This window comes from Neltuma alba, unplaced genomic scaffold (genome assembly GCF_004799145.2).
Source record: "Neltuma alba isolate B1F8T4 unplaced genomic scaffold, ASM479914v2 tig00010792_pilon, whole genome shotgun sequence".
NCBI classification, from domain to species: Eukaryota; Viridiplantae; Streptophyta; class Magnoliopsida; order Fabales; family Fabaceae; genus Neltuma; species Neltuma alba.
In genome coordinates this window covers 9,152-32,165 of record NW_021635609.1, presented here as the reverse complement: position 1 = coordinate 32,165, position 23,014 = coordinate 9,152, and the positions used below count along the sequence as shown (strand labels likewise).

The window sequence follows — 23,014 nt, the reverse complement described above, 5'->3', positions numbered from 1 at the left end:
AATTCTAGTTGTGTACGTGTGTATTGTATGAGCAAACTCAACCCATATCTTAATGACAAACAAATCAGCATCTTTAGCTACATCAAGTTCAATGCTTATAACTGATATGCTGTTAAAATGTAAATATCAGCTCAGCTAATTACTGGATAGCAAATTAAATACAATCTCCTAAATATAAGATATAGTTTGTAGTGTAAACTACACTACAAATTAGATTTTATATTTGGGACTGGAGGTAATATACAATAAAAGAATGTAATTACAGCCTAACTATAGGCACTATTAGTTTATTCACGCTTATAACTTTTTCTTTCCTGGTTTTCTAATGCTTACTATCCCACACAAATGCTTCTTATCAAGTTGCTTGTCTAATAGATGCCAAGATTTCACTATATATATATATATATTCCCACCACTGAATCAATATAAATCTCAGACACTATTTTCCCTAATGAAACATATTAATCATGCAAGTCATATACGATGGCGACAATGTTGGTTCTCGACTACGATGAGGGAAAGACGCGAGTTCTTCTTCTCCTTCTCCTCCCCATTGCTGCAGTCTCTCAAACCTCCTTTGCTTCCCAATGGTTGGCTTCATTGATAAAGTTCTGTTGAAATGAATCTGCCCAGTGTAAAGAAAAACCAATTAAGTTGCTTTAATTTCCTTTATTTCCTGATTAACTGAAACTGCTATTCCACTCAAATGCTTCCCATCAAGTTGCATGCACATACAGTTCAAACTGCGAGTGAGCCTCTTTTTCAGCCTAAAAAAAAATTGAAGAGAAAAGATATGCTATTTCTAATTCTTAATATAAAAGCTAGATAACTAATTTGAAGATATTAAGAAAATTAGGTAAGTTAATTATTTGTCACAAATGTTTATTGGCATTCATAAACTATCTTCTTTAATAGTATGTATTGGATGATTGGAATATAACCACCCCTTAGTAGGAACTCCTTACAATTAATAGAAATATTTTAGAGCAAAATGGGAGAGAAAGTGAATTGAACTCTTATATTTAGAACTAAATCTAATGCTCAACTAGTTCTTATATTAAGGACTTGAGGTAGTATCTTGATGGTAATTAAACATAAGAAACAAATTGGAGTTATGAAGTTTAATAGTAGGGAGAGAAAAAAATAAAACCTAAACTTTATAATTGCAAAGCTAATAAGAAACCAAAAAAAAGAAAAAGAAAAAAAAAACCAATAACATACAATAAGATTTGTATCAGCATACTCGCCCCATATTTTGATGGCAAGAAAATACACCTATAATGTAGAATTTTCATTGAAGATCTAAAAATAATTTATGGGCAAAACTCAAAATATTGTTATCGGGAAGAACTACAACAAAAATTGAAAAATACAAGTCACTATAATTTGTCATTCGTTTACTACTACCTCCAATCGTTAATATGAAAACTAATTGACTAATTTGAGTAGATTAAATACATTAGTTAAATTAGTTATTTTAATAAATAGGTTTTGTCGTCCTTAAAATATCTATGTTAATCATAGGTATTAGCTACAACTATTATTTCATGAAATCCTTTACATGTGCAATTACTACAAATGACTATTTTAAGAAAAAAATAGATAAATATAATAAACAAAGTAAATTGAAGTATTATATTTAGAACCAAAATTAAATTTCAAACTACCTCATATAGTAATATTTAATTTCTAGAATGAATGTTCACTTCATCTAACAGGAAACTAAACACAGAAAATGGGCAAAGGGACCGGGTTAATGAGTTTGTCCCTTATTTCACTTTTATTTGATATTTGATTTCCTTTGCAACTAATGTTAAAAAAATAACCCTCCAATTATTCATCTTTGGATATGCAAATGTAAGCGCTAAAATAGTTCATCTTTCTTTTGACCAAAAAAAAAAAAAATAGTTCATCTTTCTTTCTTTGTTTTTTTTTTTTGGCCGTCTAAAGAAACTGGAACAAACTATTCAAACTCTAATCCGAAATCTTAAACGTAAAACCCTAATATCTTGCCCATAAAATCCTTAACTAATGGCGCACTGGAACTCAACAATTGTTTATTTCGTTGTTTTCCAAAATCATTCATTAATTCACTGTATAATTTCTTACCATGTGACGACACTATTGATGTTATATATGCAAGATCTAGGGATTATGAATCGTGATAAATTCTATAAATACCTTAACTTGGTATTCCATCGATCTGAATCATAAATGACATGCCTTCTTTCCTCAAAAGCTCTTCACCATCATCTTATTGATCTGCTAAGCCTTCTATGGCGGATATATCTAGATCACAAGAAGCATAACCACAGAAATGCTTTGAAGGAAGTTTGACAGCCGCTTTTCTAACTTCTAAAGCTAAAGTGATATATATATATATATATATAGAGAGAGAGAGAGAGAGAGAGAGAGAGTTAGAAGACCAAGGGTTTCTTTCAGCCCGAAAGTAAGTCACTTACGGTTTGAAAACTATAGTTCGTGAAGTGTGGGGTTGTGCACATGTTTAGCACATGCAGATTTTTTTTTTTGGTAAGATAGTGCATGTAGATTTAATATAATCAAGAGAAATTTTTTTTTTTGGGTCAAGCAATCAAGAGAGTTTTTAAGTTCATTTTTATCTTGTTTATTTGTAGCTAGTCATCAAATTTTATACCAAATGGGGTGTTTGAGACATATTAAAAGAAAATATCCAATTTTTGAAAGAATGTGTGATGAATAGTTTTTTATTAAAAAAAATCAACCAAAAATTTTGTACCAGATAGAATTTTCCGTGGCAATGAGGTGGCCAAGCTTGAGAGCACTAGTTTAACTGAAAACGCATCTAATCTCGTAAACATATCACCACTCTTAAGTGCAAATTAAAGATGTGATTGAAATTGTCTTCTATGAAATATTTTTCACTAATTGGGCCATGACTCCAAAAATTAAAAAAAATCTAATAGAAATATCTAAAATTCACAATTTTTTGTTAAAATTTAAAATGGTCAAAACAACCTCAAGAAATGGCGGGAAGGTGATGAAATGAGTCAAATCCAAGTGTAAATCAAATTCTTCCCAAATTTCATCTTGGATGAGTGTTATTTAGGACGAGGCTATTCGATTACAAAAATTTAAGATACATTTGCAAACTGAAACCTTAGTTCAAATTATTTCAAGAAAACATAATTAAATTACAAGCTTTAATTAGCTGCATATAAACTCACAGCCTTGAAATTATATGCACCAACCAAAAATGCGTGGACGTGTTCGTTTCTATTTTTTTGAGTTTCCATCGTTGAAATGAAAATAAATAAATGATTTATTAACAGCAAATACAGTATGAAGAGCAAGCCTTAGTATACTCTACAGATAGTTTACCGATGCCAGCAGCCTCTTCTTTTCTTTGCTGTGGTTTATTAATAATGTTGTCCCACACAAAGGCTACCCGATAAGTTGGCTTCCGATATGTATTCGAAGATATTATATATATATATATATATATATATATATCTGTGTGTGTGTTGTGTAATATTGCCACTGAACTAATAATACATTAAACAATCAAAACTCCGCACCTATATATTACCAACAAAGAGTTGGTCTAGTGGCGTAAGGCCTGCTAGATCTCTTTAGGTCTTGAGTTTGAGTCTTAGGGGAGACACCTTTGTGGAGAGAGGAAGCCATGAACCCCAAATCGGATTAGTCGGTTGCTTGGACACCTTTGTAGGCTTCTTTGCATTTCTTGTTGTTACTCTGACGTTCTCTAGATGATTTCCCTGAGCAATGAAGCTATGAGACAAATTAAGAACCCTCCAAGTCTTGTAAATGATTCACCCCATTCACCCTTTCAGGACTCAGTATCATAATCTTGGGCACATAATTCATCAGTGTTTTAGTAAACTGCCAGGTGAAATAGCAAGTTATGTCCAGTTCAGACAAGTTGCTGCCTCATTTTCCAAGGCGAAATAGCAACCTCTTTCATCTTTAGTGCCCTTCCCACATTTGCATTGCTTGATCAATTCCTGTTTCTGTAAGTTTAAGTGGAGTCCTGATGGAACAATCCGCTTCAGATTACGACCACTCCCACTACAAATAAGAGTATATGAAGCATTAGAACTTTCAGAATATTTATTTACTAAGGATAAGTATTAAAGGAAACAGACTGGTCCATAGTAAATTATCAGTCAAGAAAATTCTTTTCATCATAAAAAGTCCTCAATCTAAACTAATCAAATGTTACACTTGAATTTAACTCAAGGGCCCATCTAATGTATCATATCCAGTGGACCACCGAGTAAAGTTTTGGTCATAATGTAAATTATGCTTATTCTTTACAAGTGGTTTTCTTATTTCAATCAAATAGTAGTGAGATCAGTCCCAAAAGCAATGCCGATGTGTCTGAGGGAAAGAGGAAGATGACAACGAGTTGGGGGTGTTAGTTGCCCCTTATCAGTTGTGCCCCCCAGTTTCGGGACTTTTCTCAAATTTTTTTTTTGAGTTTCTTTTCATTTTTTATTATTAGATTCTACATAACATGAGTGACATTTTGATATTTTATTTGCTTTAGGGTAAAAATCGTAAAAAATTAAAAACTAAACTAGTTTTTGCAAATAAGAAAATAAATGTTCTTATAGATGGGCAAGAAAATAAATCTATCAGCATCCATTACTCAATTTTTTTCAATTTATTGGGAGGGAAAAAAAGAACTTGTATAGAATGCATGGAATATGCAAGACAAGATTTATCAAATAAAGCTTGTAAAAGGTTTTTCACTCTAAAAATCTTAAATGTCAAACCTAAAATCCTTCTATCTCTTGTCTGTTTAGGACTTAACTAATGTCAATAGAACTCGACAGTTGTTGATTTCATTCTGTTGTGAAAAGATTCCAAAATTCAATATATAAATTTTTAATATACCATAGCTAAATGAAAAATCTCGAAGATTCTAAGGTTGATGGTCAATTCTATATATAAAAATAAATTATACTGTATTTCCCAATTCTATCTGTCCAAAGTTTTAACCCTCCAATTATTTATCTTTGGATCTGCCAATCTACGCGCTCACAAATAGGAAAAAAAGGTTTATCTATCAACACCGATCCTTCAACTTCTTTTGCCATATAGGAGGAAGAAGAAAAAACAAAACTTCTATATAGTGGAATGTCCAAGCCAAGAGAAGATTAGTCCAAGAACGCTGGATGGACCTACTACTTCAAACTCTAACCCCAAATCTTAAACATAAAACCCTAATATCATGCCCATAAAATACTTAACTAATGCCAGACTGAAACTCAACAATTGTTTATTTCGCTTGTTTTCCAAAATCATTCATTAATTATATAACTAATTTCTTACCACAACACTATTGATATTATATATGCAAGATCTAGAAGATTATGAATCACAGTAAACTCTATAATTACCTTAATTTGGTATTCCATCAATCTGATTTACAAATGATATACATTCTTTCCCCAAAAGCTCTTCACCATCATCTTCTTGATCTGAATCTTCTACGGTGAACATGTCTAAATCACCAGAAGCACAACCAAAGAAATGTTTTGAGGAGAGTTTGACGGCCACTATTTTAACTAATGCAGCTAAAGTTGTATATATACAGTGTCAAAAGATCAAGGGTTTTCTTTCGGCCCAAAAGGAAGTCACCTAGGGTTTGAAAACTATGGTCCATGATGTGTGGGTTGTGCACGTGTTTAGCACATGTAGATTTAATACAATCGAGAGAGAGTTTTTAAGTCCAATATAATTTAAAAATGTTCTCGCTTATATTTTAGGGAGAATTGATGATAAATTTGTTATTGAAAATTTAATTAGCAAATAGGACCTAAAGATTTTGTGCAACTTAACTTTTATTATGTGTAATTCAATTTTCTTTGTGTGTAATTTATCTTTCCTTATATGTAATAATCTTTGTTTGCGTGATATACTAAAATTCTTTTATGTACAAGTTATCTTTTCTACGTGCAAACTAATATCTTATATCTAGATAGTTTTGCGTGAACCATATTTCTTTTGTGCAAGTTACCTTTCTTTCAGCCTGTTTGGGTCAGTGATTGGATCCAAAATAAGTAGCTTTTGCAATTCTGAGCATGTTTGGGCTCTTAGTTTGGTGTTTAGAAAAGCTTTTTGCCTATTTAACTTATGGCCAAACACTGGTTTCAATCCCACTTTTTTGAAAGCCTTCTCTTCCCTACTTATGGCTTATACGTAATCGTGGTTTTGAAAAGCTTCCATGAGTTGGTAGGGCCATTTATTATTCTCTCTCTTCTCTTCTCCCTCATTTGTCTCGTTCCTCTCTCTCACTCTCTCTGCTAGCAACGCAAGCTTGTGTACGCATATATATATATATATATATATATGCATAATAATTTTGAATTTTTTAAAATTATATTTGACTTTATATTTGCAAAAAAAATTTTATGATATCCCTAATGTTTTAAAATATGTTTTAGTCATTCAATTTTACATCTTCATATTAAAATAATTTAAATTCATTGTATTATGTAAATTCATTTTTATCATTTTTTGTTATTTAATAAAATCCATACCCATTTTAGTAATTTTACACATTAAATATACTTTTATTCAATTATAATCCAAACAACTTTTTAGTCAAACTAACTTTTACAAAATCTAATTCAAATATAAAACACATTACCTAATTTTACTTTTACCTAATCTAACTTTTACAAAAACTAAATTGAAAATAAGTTACTTTTTTATCGCTAATCCAAATAGACCTTTTGTATGCAACTAATCTTTCCTTATGCAATTAATCATCTTAGGGATTATTTGTCAATTAAATTTGCAATGAGGAATTTGTCCCTAATTTTCCCTACATTTTATCTCATGAATATATATGTAGCAAGTCATAACAAATTTTATACCAAAAGATGCGTTTTAGATATATGAAAGCATGTGTGATGAGTAGTTTTTTTATCAGAAAATCTACCAGAAATTTTTGTACCAGATAGAAAATTTTTCTAATCCATCAAAATATCAATTAACAGTACATTTTTCTTAATTTCCCTCGTAAATTTCCGTTGCAATGTAACGCGGCCAAGCATGCTAGCTCTAGTTAACTGAAAACTCATCTAATATCATAAATATCACCACTTCTAAGTGCAAATTAAAGATGGGATTAAAAGTTTATGGATCAGATCCAATTATATATAAATCACATTCCTCTCAATTTCATCTAGGATCAGTAGTGTTATTTGAGACAAGATTATTCGATTACAAAAATTTAATATACATTCGCAACTAATAAACCTTGGCTCAAACTATTTCAAGAAAGAAAAACATAATTAAATAACGATCTTTAGCTGCATCAATCAACTACAATTTTAAAACAATACACACCAACCAAAATGCGTGTAGGTGTTAATTTCTATTTTTGAAGAGTGTCCCATTGTTGAAATGTAAATATCAATTAATAAAACCATTGATTTACAGCAAAATATAAAGAGCGAACCTAAATATATTTTATAACCATAGAGACAAAATATAGGGAATATTGGGGACAAATCCGTCATTACAAATTTAATTGACAAATGATCCCACATAAACCACAAATAAATTATAAGTCCCGATGGGACTTCAATGCAAAAGAATCAAATTCTACAATTACCTTTTTATCCTTAATGATTTATAAGCAAAAAAGAGAAAGGGATGAACATTTTTGTGCATCTTCCTCCATATGCTTCATGAGGCACACAAAAATTTCAGACTAGAGAAACGAAGTTTGTCAACCATCTTCTCCATCACCATCATTAAAGTCAAAACAGCTTCCGTCTTCATCTTCTTGACAGATTTTGTGTTTCAACATTCATCTTCCTCTTCATCCTGCTATGGTGATAGTTTTAACTTAGGGTTTCAGTGGGGGTGGGTAAAGTAATAAATGGCTACTCTGTTTCTGGGTATATTGTAGGTGGCATGCTGTGTTTGTCTATGATTAAGTGAGAAAGAGTGAAAATGATGATGGTTGCTATGGGTAGAACACCTCTGATACGGAAGGGGGAAATGTGTTGTCAATTCAGGCCGTGATAGTTGTCAATATAGCTGTCTGACTTGTTAATGACAACTGTATTATATAGATTTATATTAAAGATGGTAAATACGCTAGCAAAGTATTTATTTTGTTTCTTTTATGTAGGAGGAAGTTTGTAAATGATGTAGCTTATATGTGATATGTTGGGGATAGTGTAAGAACAATAAGTATAAAAGAAGGCACAAGTTATGAAGAGTTGAAAATAATGATATCATCATTTGTTGCAAAAGAAAGTAACTCATTTGACATTTTTATTGTTTATGTCACTTGCTATTGTAAATGATATGCTTTATATCATAATATTTAAATGTTGCAACGAAATATTAGTTAATGATCGTGTGTTGAGTTTTGTAGATGCTGTTATTGATTATTGTTGGTGGATGTATTGGCAAATAATGGCCTGATTATTAACAGCACATTTTATTTAAAGAAAATTAACAAATGAAATAATATTATTATTTGGCTTTGTATTCATCTATGACCTATTTTCATGTTTAGTTTTTTAAACAAAAAAGCAAAATAATTGTCAAAATCACATATATCAATAGGTAAATCAACAAGTCATAATACCACTATTAACAACTCAGGGCGTAGATATTAACAATATACATTGAGAATATTGACAATTGTTAGTTTCAAATGTGCAATTCTTTTATATTTTACTTTAAATAAAAATATTATATCATGTTATAACCATAATGTATTACTAAATTTATATTACTCAAGTGACACTTTTTCAAAACTTAACCAAATTCAGATCAGCATATAAATTAACAAGTGACATGCCACTATTAACAAGTTACATTCACACCATTAACAAGTGTACACACATTAACAATTGAGATAGAGAATATTGATAATTAAAGATGTTAATTTTAAATGTACAATTCAATTATATTGCAAAATATTTATGATATTATATCAAATTCTAATTAGAAGTATTATTAAAGTTATATTACTTGAATGATATTTTTTACAAGACTTATTAAAATAGATTCAAATAAGCTTATATATTGACGGGTGACAGTGTTCTATTGACAAGTCACAATACTACCATTAACAACTGAATGCATAATTAATGACTAGCGATTTTATAATTTTATATAAGTAATAATTGACTTTTAATATCACATTATAACTAAAATATATACATACAGATGAATTGATAATATTATCTCGCATTATATCACATTATGTGACTTAAAATCATATTTTTTTTCAAATTTATATCATTAGATAAATTGACAAGTAATAGTGCCACCAGTAACAAGTGACGAAAGTGTATTGACAATGACAGGTGTAGATAATGACAACCAATTACACATCAAAATATAACAGATTGATTTATACCCAACTTTCACTTACAACTTCATATAAATGTAATTATACTAATTTCACAACACATCAAAGGGAAAAAAATGCAAGTTGCATGTTCCAATAGCGAACTAACTATTGGCGTATATTATCACATTTACAAAAGTTCCTATCACATTCATTTGCCAAAAAAAAAAAAAGGTTTCCATAACATGTTTTTAGCTAGGGTTTAGATTCTTTCACGTCTTGCACTATATCTAGTCTCATTACATCTTCCATTGCATCATCCATTGTTGGTTTTGTATTGTCATTATTTCCCTTCTCTCCTACACACATATGACAACTTTCTTTATTGAGCTTTATTAAATGTTCTATGCCATTATCATCTGCAATATCCACAAATGTAGACATAAATAACTGTTCAAGAATTTCAGAGCAAAGGAGTTACTTTCTTTTGTAACAAATGATGATATCATTGTAGTCAGCTCTTCATAACTTGTGTCTTCCTTTATACTTATTGTTCTTACACTATCCCAACATATCACATATAATCTATATCATTTACAAACTTTCTCCTACATGAAAGAAACAAAATAAATACTTTCTGGGTGTATTTACAATCTTTAATATAAACATGTACTATTGTCATTAATAAGTCAAGCAGCTATATTGACAACTATCACAACGTAAATTGACAACACATTTTCCCATTCCATATTAGAGGCATTCTACTCACAATACCCATCATCATTTTCACTTATTCTCGCTTAATCACAGACAAACACAGCATGCCACCTACAATATACCCAAAAACAAAATACCCATTCATTACTCTACCCACCCATACTAAAACACTAGCTTAAAATTATCAACACAGCAAGATGAAGAGGAAGATGAATGTTGCAAACACAAAAATCTGTCAAGAAGATGAAGAGAGAAGCTGTTTCAATTTTAATAATGGTGATGGAGAAGATGATTGACAAATTCCATTTCTCTAGTCTGAAATTTTTTTGTTCCTTATGAAGCATTTGGAGGAAGACGCACAAAAATGGTCATCCCTTCCTTTTTTTGCTTCTAAATCATTAAGGACAAAAGGTAATTGTAGCATTTGATTCTTTTGCAGTGAAGTCCCGTTGGGACTTATAATCTATTTGTGATTTATGTGGGACCTTTTGTAGTATTTATTCTTCCTTGGGAACTTAATGTCATTTCCCCATAGTTTATTGATGCCATCAGCCTCTTCTTTTCTTTTCTGTAGTTTACTAATATTGTTGTCCCACGCAAAGCCTTCCCAATAAGTTGGCTCCTTATATATATCTTGCCAATGAACTAATGATGCATTAAACAATCAAAATTTTGCATATATTTTATAACTAGCCTTACTTATTCATAAATTCGTTAATCGGAATTCCGCCTTTCACATAATCTTGAGCTTCTTTGCACTTTTTGTTGTGAATCTGACGTTCTCTGTATGATTCTCCTGAACAATGAAGCTATGAGACACATTAAGAACCTCCAAGTATTGTAAATGATTCGCCACGTACGTTCACCCTTTGAGTACTCTGTATCATAAACACTGCTGGCACATAATTCATCAGTGTTTTAGTAAACTCCAAGGTGAAAAATGACAAGTTATCTTTAGTTCAGACCAGTTGCTGCAATATTTGCCTATGGCTTTCAGAATGCTACAGGCTATTTCATCCTTAGTGTAGGCAGATTCTTGGGACTGGGAGAACAAGCCGCTTCAATTTATGACTACCACTACAAAAAGAGAGTATTTGGAGAGCATTAGAACTTTCAGAATATTTATTTACTAAGGATAAATATTTAAGGAAACAGAATGGTACGTAGTAGATTATCAGTCAAAAATTATCTTGATCATAAAAAGTCCTCTATCTAAACTAAATCAAATGTTACACTTGAATCTATCTCAAGGGTCTATCTAATGTATCATGTCTAGCTAGTGGACCACCACGTAAAATTTTGGTCATAATCTAAGTTCTGCACCCATAATACACATATTCTTCACAAAGTGGTCTCCTTATTTCAATTAAGGGAGAATTACAATAGAGTCTCATGTAAGAGAAATAACTATCAAAATGTCCTAATAATATGTGAAAAATTGTTATTTCCTACTCTGAAACTTGTTATTATAAACTGCTCAGTTATCATTGGGACTTTATAATAATTATGTTGCTTGTTTAGGACTTTATTACAATTCTCCCTTCAATTAAATAACTTTGTTTTAGCGCTATCTGTCATAAAATGCTATGACAATGTCTGAATGAAAAATGAAGATGACAAATAATGGGCTGGAAGCAATAATTTCTACAAAAATAAAGTAGTTATATTTTTTAACTAAGCATACCCGAAGGCCAAGGCACTTCAGATGGTATGTTCTCGGGCAACTTCCAGGGGCATTATTCACAATAAATGGCATTCATGGCAAATCTGCAAAAATCACTATGTTGTTGAATGATAAATTATTACTACTTTCAAAAACTTGTAGGAGTCAAAAAGCAACCAACTTTTACGCCAGTTAACTAGAACAATTGTATCACACTCGCAAGAATTTTCTCATAGCAACGAACTTTCTCATAGCTTTTATGTTCAAGTAATGGATAAAGTAGGCAAAAATGCTTTCTACTACCTCGGCTCCTTAATACTCCCTCCCTTCCTTATTATAAGAGGCAAATAACCAAATTATGTTGATAAAAAAAACAGTTAAAATTAGTTGAGGACAATTAATATGTAAAAAGTATAATGTTTTTTCTAACAATGCCCCCATTAATAAGGAGAGAGAGCACGAGAGAGAACAATTAAATTATTAAAAGAAAGAGAAGTGGGAGGGAGAGAGAGTATGAGTTGGAGACAAAATAAATAGGGATAAAATAGGAAATCAATACAAAAAATAGATACAATTTTTAAGTGTCTCTTATATATGGGAACATGCTATAAGCATCAAATGTCTCTTATAATAAGGAACGGAGGGAGTATAAAATTTAGTTGACTAATTTGGAAATATTAAGGAATTTACTGAATCACTTAATTATAATATATGTTATATAATCTCTCTAAAATACTTATATAGATTATTAGATTATATATCAATTTATAAGTGAAGTAAATTAATTTGAAAAAAAATAATACATATAAATAGTTTAAAGTAATTTAGTAACTTCCTTAACTTTTTCAAATTAATTATTAACTGAGTCTTATATTAAGAATCAGAGGTAGTAATACATATATGTGTATATATATATATATATATGTATGTATGAGCCATCTTTATCATTGAAGTAGTAAAGAAACAATTCAAAAGTAATTTTCTTAAACAGTATAATTTCCTTCGTTGATGATAATCTGAGGTATTTGTTATTTTATATCTTGCCACTGAACTAGTGATTTGGGACTCTAGTCCCTCCAATTGCAGTAAACTTTGGCTAATGAATTCAGGCTTCATCCGTCTTTTTCAACCAAAAAAGAATTGATAAGACAAAAGATATCATATCAAACAATTATTCGGAGACATAAATATAAATCTCATTCACATAAAACAGAACTAGACACCAAAGACAAATGAATCAAAGTCCTACAAAATGTCTAAAGGATCTAGAGTGCTATCCTTGTAGTTTTGGTGCCCTAGCCTTCCTTCTATAGGATGTTTTATAACAATAAGTTAAGGTGCAAATTTCTCTGAAAGTTTTCGCTTAGAAGTAATGTTGCCCCAAAAGTTATTTTGGGTTCAATGTCACCTAGAAGTTTCAAAATGTAGTAATGTTGCCTCATCTCATAGTAATGGGTAATATTTTTAATGATAATGGGCAATATTGCTTCATTTTAACACTTTCAGGGTAATCTTAAACCTATAAAACTTTTAGGGCAACAAAAACTTACCGGACAATGTTGCACCTTAACACTATAATAAATAGAAATGGCCATTTTTTTAGTGTGCTTCTACTCGGAGTTTGTTCTCCCATCCCCTATAATTGTCATTATATCTTGTGATATTATTAGCTTATCTTATGGGGTGTTAGGTAAAACTAAACCATGGTTTAATAGTTTCTAAAAAAAGTTATTTTAAGAATAGATTTTCGAAGAATAAATTTTATAAAACAAGTAATTTTAATAAAGTGAGAGTATTTGGATAGTTAATATCAGAATCACTTTTCATATACAAATTACTAAAAAAAATATAAGTTACTATAATAATTATATAAAAGATATATTTTAATTTATATTTTCGTTTGAGATAATAAATTTGTAAATAATATATTTTTTGCCAGCATAATAAATAACATATGAAAAATATAATTAATTAACTAATACTTAATAGGTATATATATTTACAAATATAATACATCATATTATTAATATAAGAGTTAGATAACTAATTTATAAATATATGCAACCATAATAGGGACTACTTAGGGGCAAAATGGATAAATATAAAAAACAAAACAGAAGGTAGTATGTAAGAACAACTTATTATTTATATGATTGATAATTAATATGTGCATACATATTTATAAAATACAAGATTAAATATATTTTTATATCTTAAACCATAGTTTTATACATCAAAAAGGAGAAAAATTTCACTTTCGAAAAACTATGGTTTCCAATTTAAAAGTGATTTTGTTAAAAAAAATGATGTTTGAATGATTTTTCTCAACACCATAGTTTTCTCTCCAAAACCATGGTTCGAAAAAGTACCTGAACACCACCAAATAGTTAATTTTATACTGTTTCTTCTCTTATAACCAAAAGAAAAAAAGAAACTCTGTAAAGGTATAAAATTCTAAACCTACAAATCAGTTTTAAAGTTTAATAATATGGAGCCCAAAGAAACGTTCTAAACTTTAATAATATTGCAAAGCTGCTTGAGAGAAAAATAAAATAGAATAATTTTGACATACTAAAAAGAATAGTGCGAGCAGACTTAGGGGGTGTTTGGATGAGGCAAAACCATGGTTTGCAAAATAGCTTCTGGAAAATAGATTCTGGAGAGAATAGATTTTGAAAGAATAGATTTTCTGAAAAAGTGATTCTGATAAAGTGAGAGTGTTTGGATAATTATTGTTAGAAGTGCTTTTTGATATATAGAAATTACTAAAAAGGACATAAGTTTAAATGATAATTACATATAAGATATATTTCATAATATATGTTTATTTGAAGTAATAAATTTACCATAATATATATTTTGGCAACATAATAAATATGGCATAAATAATATAAATAATAAGAAATTAGTGTGTATATATATATTAATAAAATAAATAAATATGTTTTTAGAAACATTTATTTTGCCAAAGAAAATATTATTATTTCTTAAAGATTTTAAAGATGAAATCCCATAATTTTGTTTCACAAAATTAAATAACCACACAAAAAAATTTCATATTAATTGTCTTCATAATAGAGGTTGCAACGAAATATATTTGTTCAAGTAGGTTTTTTTAACAACACATTACATTATCTGAAAAGAAAAAATAAAATAAAAAAGGACATAACTACTCTTATATGTAGTGAACAATTTGATCTCTTATAGAGTCACGAAGCCGACCCATGTGAGATGAAGAATCTACTGATGAAGGTATATGTGAAGATCCAACTCCATCATCATCATTTTCTTCTGCATAAGAACCTTCTTGTTCAAACTGAATGAAACCAGGATCAGAAATGGATGTTGATCTAATGAAGTTATGTATGGCCATCGTTGCACAAACAATTTGAACTTGTGTTGAAAAGTCATAGCTCGGCATGTTTCCTAAAATTGCAAACTTACTCTTCCAAACTCCAAAAGTTCTTTCGATAGTGCTTCGTAGACTTGAGTGCAAATAATTGAACGCCTCATTGTCATTTTCAAGTGTAGATGACCTTCGGAAATCAGGAAGATGGTAGCGTTCACGTCTGTAGGGACCAAGGTATCCCATGGGTGTCGGATAGCCAGCATCCACCAAATAATATTTGCCTACATGAAATATATGATTGGTGTCAATAAAATTTGTTTTCTAACAGTTAAGTATAAATAAATTGTAGGAATTTAAAATATACCTTGAGGCGGATGGGGAAAGTTCATGGAAGGAGTTGTGAGGGCATGGTCAAATATACGAGCATCATGCGCACTACCTTCCCATCCGGCCAATACAAAAGTGAAGCACATGTCCCAATCGCAAACCGCCATTACATTTTGCGTCACTCTTCCTTTCCGGTTAATAAATTTTGTTTGCTCAGTTGCATCAACAATGCATGAAATATGTGTTCCATCAATTGCTCCAATAGCATGTTTGAAAAAGGGCCAGTATCGACCACCGGGCCGTATTTTGTATGCAAATGCTGAACGTTGGATCTTTTGGTTTGATGTTGGTCATAGCAAGTCTACAGCATGCCAGTAAGACATTATGAAAATGTCTACTAATTGTCTCCCCTGAATGCTGAAATCTTTCTTGCTGCATCCTACTACTAAGCGCATGGCCAACGGTATTTAAAAACATTGCAACCATTTCATGTATCCCAACATTTCTAGTTTCTCTTAGACCGTGTTGTTGCAATTCTGTGCAAAGACTAAAGAACACTTCCCTTTCCATCCTAAACATGTTATAACAACGAGTGGAATGGCCTTGTAGAACGTCCCTTACCCATGCCTTGCCTGTATAAATACTTGTATGCTGGGGCTCTTTACACAAATGAAGAGAAGCATATCCACCAACCGCTACTGCAACTTGATTAACCCGTTTGTTCCGTCGTTTACGATACTTTTCCGCAATTTTAATTTCATCAGCCATTTTTTGTCTTGTCCTGTGCACATAGACATAAAATTCAGAAACCCTGATATGAAATTACTTAACATTTAACAAGAAAATAAGTTGTTTAATTCCTACAGAAATTCAGTAGTCACATAATACAATAGTCTGGTTACATCATTCCTAAAAATAGATACAAATTATCGCAGTCATCTTTTAAGCAACATAAATGAAGTCTCAATCCTTAGTTGCATGCTTCAAGAAGATCAGTAGTTTTTCCCTCTTGTTCTTCAGAGCCACATACATCTCCCTTGCAGCTGGCTTGTCCATAAGAAGTGTTGTGCACTGGCCAAACAGATCAGGATCATCAACAATTTCATCAACTTCATTAAGGTGCTCCATGACTCCCGCAATTGACGTCTCATAAGCATGTGCTTCTTCTTCTAGCTTCCTAGCACGTGCTTCTGAAATCTCTTCATGTTCACGCTGAGAATCATTTTCATTTGCCTGAGCTATCCTGCTTAGTGCATCCGCTATTTTCATAGTGGTAGTAGATTTCTTCTTCATGGATTCACCCTTTTTTCTAACCCCTAATGAGCTACTAGGTCGACTGCCACCTGTGCTTCTACCCCCACGAATGGTTTCCTGTCTCATTCCAGTGTTGCCTCCACTTCCTCCACTATTGTCATTGAATGTGACTGAATTAAACTCCCCGCTTATGCCAGTTGGTGCCCCCAAAATTTCATCACTATCTCCAGATCCTTCTTCCATATCATTTTCAGGAACTCCTTCGCTTGGAAGTGTCATGGAAGAAGGTGCCCATGACTGTGGTCCAGTCACAGCTACAGACCCAAAGAGTTGAGTCAATTCAGCCCGAAATTGAAGCCCTCTTTCTCTAAATTTCTCATAGCCTGGAACTTCCTGCGCATTCAACGCCAAAAATATTATACATTATACAAAAAACGTTAACATGGGAGAAAATACAAGCTCAAATAAAGTTAAATGATTACCACTATTTTCTTCTCCCACCAATCATCAGGGGCACTAACAGTATTCCTTTCGGCATCCCATCCTAAACTTGTCTCACGGAGCAGCCTATCCCATAACTGCCACTCCTTTCGCAAGGTATCAAATTTGTTCTTCAATTGGATTTTCGTATAAACTCTCCCAGTCTTTGCAGCAAAGTTCTCCTCAATACTTGTCTAAGCAGGCTTTGTCAAACTAGTTCCTCTTCTTCCCCCTTTTTCAACTTCTTCAATACACAGGTCAATAAAGACCTTTGTGGCTCTTATATCCCACGAAGCTTTGCTATTTTTTTTATTCATTATGCTATAAACCAATTACAACAGTTCAGTTATCACAAGTTCAACCCAAAAGGCATACCATTCAGTTCAGGAGATATGATATAATAGGATAGTATTTAACAAGTATAGCCGCGTGTTTTATAATCCAACGGTATACATACACATTAATAATGACTTTTTTTCCCAGGGGAATTCTTTTCGGTTAACTGACCCAATTTGGCTACAACATATCCCAATACGGTTAACCACTATAACACTGCAAAAGCAACCATCAAGCACAAAAGAGAAAAATTCGAGTGTCCTGTCTCCAAAATAAAATCCACCAAAGGGAAAATAAGATCAAAAACCCAGATTTGATCAACACACACAAATGCTCTGTCTCTCATACACACACACGAAGCACAACCAGTCACAACCGAGATATTTCCCATCGTATACACACACGATTACCATCAAACAAAATGAAGCCACAAATAGTCACACACGCGGCGTTGGCTAAGAAGATTGGGCTTAACTGAAACTCAACATTGTTTTTGGTTTGTCAATAACATAATTTTCTGTCATATCTGATCGGTGTCAAGAAAGCAACCAAAAAAATCAGCCACTACAAGTGAACAAAGCATAAGCAACCGGTGAAACCAACATCTGATTCGGAAGAAAAAAACGACGCTGGACGACCTCTGTTTTGGGGGAAAAAAATGACGCTTGACGACCTCTGTTTCGGGGAAAAAATACGACGCTAGATGGATTCATAATGCACCAGATCTTCCATCTCCAGCCACAACTAACAAGGAAGATGACAGCTCACCTGAAACGTTGGATCTGACCGACGGAAGAAAAGACGGCGACCAGAGCAGCTGATATCCGGAAGAACTCAACACTGAAGATATTAAAAATCTGTGAATGGATCTTCTTTTGGCAAGCCCAGTAACCTCACCAGCGTTGAAAGTCACGAGCTCAACGACCTCCCCGGTGGCAAGAAGACCCGTCGAGCTTCAGAAGGGGTGACGGCGAAAGAATGATATGCGCTTGTGTTCAGTGAAAATCGTCCGCGCGGAGTGTGTTCTTTCTTACCACCGTCGAGCTTCAGAAGGGGCGACGATTATTTTTTCTGAATGGGAGGAGGCGATCTCACCGACGGCAATGAATTTTTCGTATAGGAAGCGGCGATCTCACCGTTGGCGACACTAGAAGTAAGCAGAATGGGAGAAGAGAGATCTTTCAGCAAGCATATTTCAGAGCCACAGACAAGTTTTCTACCGTTGAAGAGAATCTCTGACAGGAGTGATAATTGCGAGCCTTCAGAATCCATAATTTCCCAGCTTATACGAAAACCATGGTTTGGCTGGCCAAAACCATGGTTTTCACCGAAACCCAGGTTTTTCAAAATTTTGGGGTGTTTGGCAATCACCCTTCCCAAACCATGGTTTGGGAGCCAGAAGTGCTTCTAGGGTGATTCCTAAACACCCCTTAAGAAAGCGTAACCCGTATTCCATATCCAATACTGTCTAGAATAGAATTATTTCTTGTAAAAAGATATATATGCGTAGAAAATTTAGTGGGGGCTTAATTATTATATTTCTAGAAAAAGATATATATGCAAATTAGTCCCTTATGTTCAAGTAGCATTTTCTGCAACTCACATTTCTCTTTTGCAACTTAACTTTCTTCTGTGTAACTGATCTTCCTTTGTTGAATCTATTATTTTAAGGACTATTTCTTAATTAATTTTCTGATGAAGGATTTATTCCCAACTTTTCCTACCAAAATTTAGTGGGGGCTTAATTATTATCAATTCTTTTTTTTTTTGGGGAAAAAATGGTGGACGGACATTACAAGTTCATTTCCCAACTTTACACAATCCAATTTAGTTCCTGTGAATTATTATTCTATTGTGTTCTACTCCAACATTTTCTTTGTTCAATTCTCAACCGTTGAAAAATCTTCAATATTGTTCTACTACTTTAATGATAAATTACATTATGGGTGCAAATCTTATAAGATATGTGTTTGAATGCCATGATAACTTATATAAAGATCAAAATTATTATGAAAACTATTATTATAATTGAAAGTCACTAGAAATACATAGAACTATTAAATTTAAAAGAAACATTAATTTAAATATAGTAATTAACAAATTTAATAAAATTTCTTGGCAAAAAAATTTAATAAATTTACTACTAATGCTCAACTGCAAAAATCATTGTGAAACCTCTTCAAATTTATCAAGACATTTTAATTGCATCAAGTCAGAGTTTGTAGTGATATCATTAAATTAATGGGACACATCCAAAGCGATTTATCTTTGATAAATTAGAGATCTCAACATATGCAACTTTCATCCATATAAATCTATTACTTATTATTACTACGTGTCTAAAGAAGTAAGTGAAATAAAGAACAGAACCAGCATACTTATAATAATTCAAATTAAAAAACCCCTGCTTTAGATTTTCTTTCTTCCACAACATTTGTAGCCTGAGTACATAGCCTTAACATATAAGCATCAACACCTTTAAAACAAACAACAAATCTATTTCAGAAATCCTCATACCAGAGCTTTAGAACTGGTTTGGAATAGAAAGTTTTAAATTGTAATTTATGAAATGCCATGTAAGCATGTGAAATGAGTTTTGTCTTAACTTACATAACACATGCTTATAAACATTTAAATAAGCAGATCCAACAATGCCTAAGGCAGTCATCATTTGGTTAAAGCAAAAAGTGATTGTAGCGTGTAAGCAAACCTCATCAGAAAAATGCATGAGCATGACTACAAGTGAAAGTACCATTTCCTGCAACATTATTTCACTGACAAGTCCGCTCCTTCATGCACATAATATTATGTGTTTGTATGTGTGTGTGTGTCTCTCTCTATATATATTGTATTCTCTCTCTTCTCTTTCATGGGCGTGTAGGGCTGTCTGAGAAAGCTAATTGAAGAGAAAAGAAAAGAAAGTGAAGAAACTGAGAGCATCTATGTCATCTGATGATATAGCACTGCAACAGCTGCACGATATTTGGAGTGCCAGTATTTATTCACGCATTCACTAATAAAAAAGTTTTCTCTATGTATAACACATCTGCAATACTTTTTATTAGATTAGAAGGATTATCGCATAAAATTATTTCGCGTCGTAACACATATGAATAGAGAGGCAAATTCTTAAATCATAAGCTTGTTTTTCAAGAATAACTTTTTAATCATGATTTACATTATATAATCTAAGTATTTGATGAGTAACATTTCGAATTTTAGACTTAAAAGTACTAGAATAAGCCTGAAATGGGTAGGCTATCAAACTCCTCTTGGCAAGAGTTCTAGAAGTTTCCTGAAAGAACGTAAAGATTTTTAGGGATTAAATAGAAAAGTAAGAGTTTTCTGAAATCGCAAGACAAGTAAGTTAAAGACTCTAATGAAGTCTCAAAGGCTCAAGTATGAGAATTAGAGATTGTTAAGTGCCAAAGGGTGTGCTATGAACTTCAGTAAGATGAGTTCTAAGGCTAAACACAAGCTAGGATTGGATTGTAAATGCGAAAGGGTTTGAGTTGAAAAGAGCAGTGATGGAAACTACACCTGAAAATTTTAGAAAAATTTCAAAAAAGTGGAAAATAAGGTTTTGAGCTTCGTAAGGGGTTAAAAATGACAAAAATACTCTTGAAAGCCAATTGATGAAAATCCCAGGGTTTTGGCTAATTAGGAATATTAGCCGAAATTGAATTATGTAAAATATGAGAAAGCCTCAGATAATTGAAGAAAATGGGAAATAATACTTGAAGAATTATCACATGTTTTAAAAATAATTCTGTTCTCAGAAAGCAAAAATATTGGCTTTAATAGAATTTAAAGCCTATTTATATACTATCTGAGAAAAGTCAAAATAAACCGTTTATGAGCTGACTTTTGACTTAAGAAAAATTAGAGAAATTTTCTGTGATAAAAAGATAATATTGATACCCAGAGACAGATTTTCAGAGTTATGGATCGATAGAGAGAATTTGGTCAAATTTACTTCGAAATAAATATTATTAAATATTTTAACGGAAGAATAAGAGAAGAGTATAAATCCCTCTTTAGGCGTGTCATATAATATCATATGAGATTAATTGTGATGGAAAAAGGCTTCCAAAACATGTCCCAGGGTTATTGGATAAGTTAGAACCTAAAGAAGTATCCGATACGACGTAAAATCGTAAAATAAGTGGAGAAATAGCCAAGGATATGATTACACACGAATTTCTTCCTATTTTTGTCCCTCTTTTAAGGAAAATTTGATGAGGAGACATGACTGGAATAATACATTTTGTTAAGGATTAAATTTGGAAGAATGGAATTAAGTAAAAAAAATATCATACTTTCTTCATATGTGTGATAGGTGGCATGTGATGTGTCTCATGAGGTGGCACTTCTATTGAATGAAGGGAACACCTAAGAGGGTTAGGTGGCAAGAATCAAGAAAATGAGGAACACATGGCCAAAGAGATTAAATGAATGGCTAAGATCAAGCCACACACATACAAAATCAAGGGCTAAGATTTAAAGCAAATTTTTATAAATACTCCTCTCTTGCCATTTTGTTAAGAGTTTTGGCCAACTAAGGAAGAGAGGGAGAGGGAGAGGGAGCACAAAATTTATGAAGAAAAAGGGGAGAAGAAGAAGATCAAGGGGAACCATGCAAGATCAAACTTCAAGACAGGTATGGTTATGGATTTTGATGTAGTTTATGTTGCTCTCTATCTTGTTGAGTTTGATTACGGTTTTTAATGAGTTTTGGAAGCTTAAAACTCTTATAGAAGGTGCTGTCCAAATTCATAAAAGGCATGAAAAGAATGATTTGAAGTTAGATTAAGCATTAAAAGGTAGAAGAGAAGACTAATCAAGTGGTTTTGTGATGAAAATTGAAGGAATCCAAAACCCTAAGAGAAGGTGCTGTCCAAATTCATAAAAGGCATGAAAAGAATGATTTGAAGTTGAATTAGGGATTCAAAGGTAGAAGAGAAGATTAATCAAGTGGTTTTATGATGAAAATTGAACCAATCCAACTTTTCCTAACTTTCTATGAATTTTGGCTAGACTTGGGGGTTGAGTTAGGGTTGGACTTTGATGATTTTAATGCTCTAGTGTGTTTTGAATGAAAATTTATGTAGGGTAAAGGTGAGACAAGAAGTTTGGAAGTATTGAAATTAAAGATGGAATTTTGAACATTAAAGGGGCAACGTCTCCACCTCAAGGAGTTCACAGAGAAGGAGCAAGATTTTGTTAAGTCCAAGCTCATAATTGGATTCCTCATGAAAAATTGTGTGGAAAATTGTTAAGAGAATAATTTTAGAAGTCAAGATTAAGGAAGTGAAAAGTAAAGGTTAAAGCGGAATCAAGTTTGGAAGTAAGGGTTGTTAGTCATTTTCGTGGTCCTAATGAGTTGGCTATTGATGTGAAATATAAATCTAGGGCCATGAGACACCAAGAAAGAGAAATGGCAAGATTGTTCAAACAATCTTGGTGGTTGGAAACCAAGGGAGCCAAAAAGGATAAGAGAAAACTTAAAGCTATAAGGTAGTGAATTTACTCTTATTATATACTTGATAAGTATACT

General features: G+C 32.1%; 1 protein-coding gene across 1 annotated transcript; it reads right to left on the bottom strand.

Annotated features, from left to right (window-relative positions):
* Positions 1-16,183: 16,183 nt before the first annotated feature.
* On the bottom strand, positions 16,184-17,257 carry LOC114759136 (uncharacterized). Its single transcript, XM_028948228.1, has 2 exons — positions 17,124-17,257; positions 16,184-17,034 (listed from the first exon to the last, which is right to left on the bottom strand). The coding sequence occupies exon 2, from the start codon at positions 16,918-16,920 to the stop codon at positions 16,351-16,353; it is 570 nt and encodes a 189-aa protein (XP_028804061.1). The 5' UTR covers positions 16,921-17,034; positions 17,124-17,257; the 3' UTR covers positions 16,184-16,350.
* Positions 17,258-23,014: the final 5,757 nt, after the last annotated feature.

Bases quoted from the DNA above. Each gene is read 5' to 3' on its own strand.
- LOC114759136 (XM_028948228.1), bottom strand. From the start codon at position 16,920: ATGACACTTCCAAGCGAAGGAGTTCCTGAAAATGATATGGAAGAAGGA.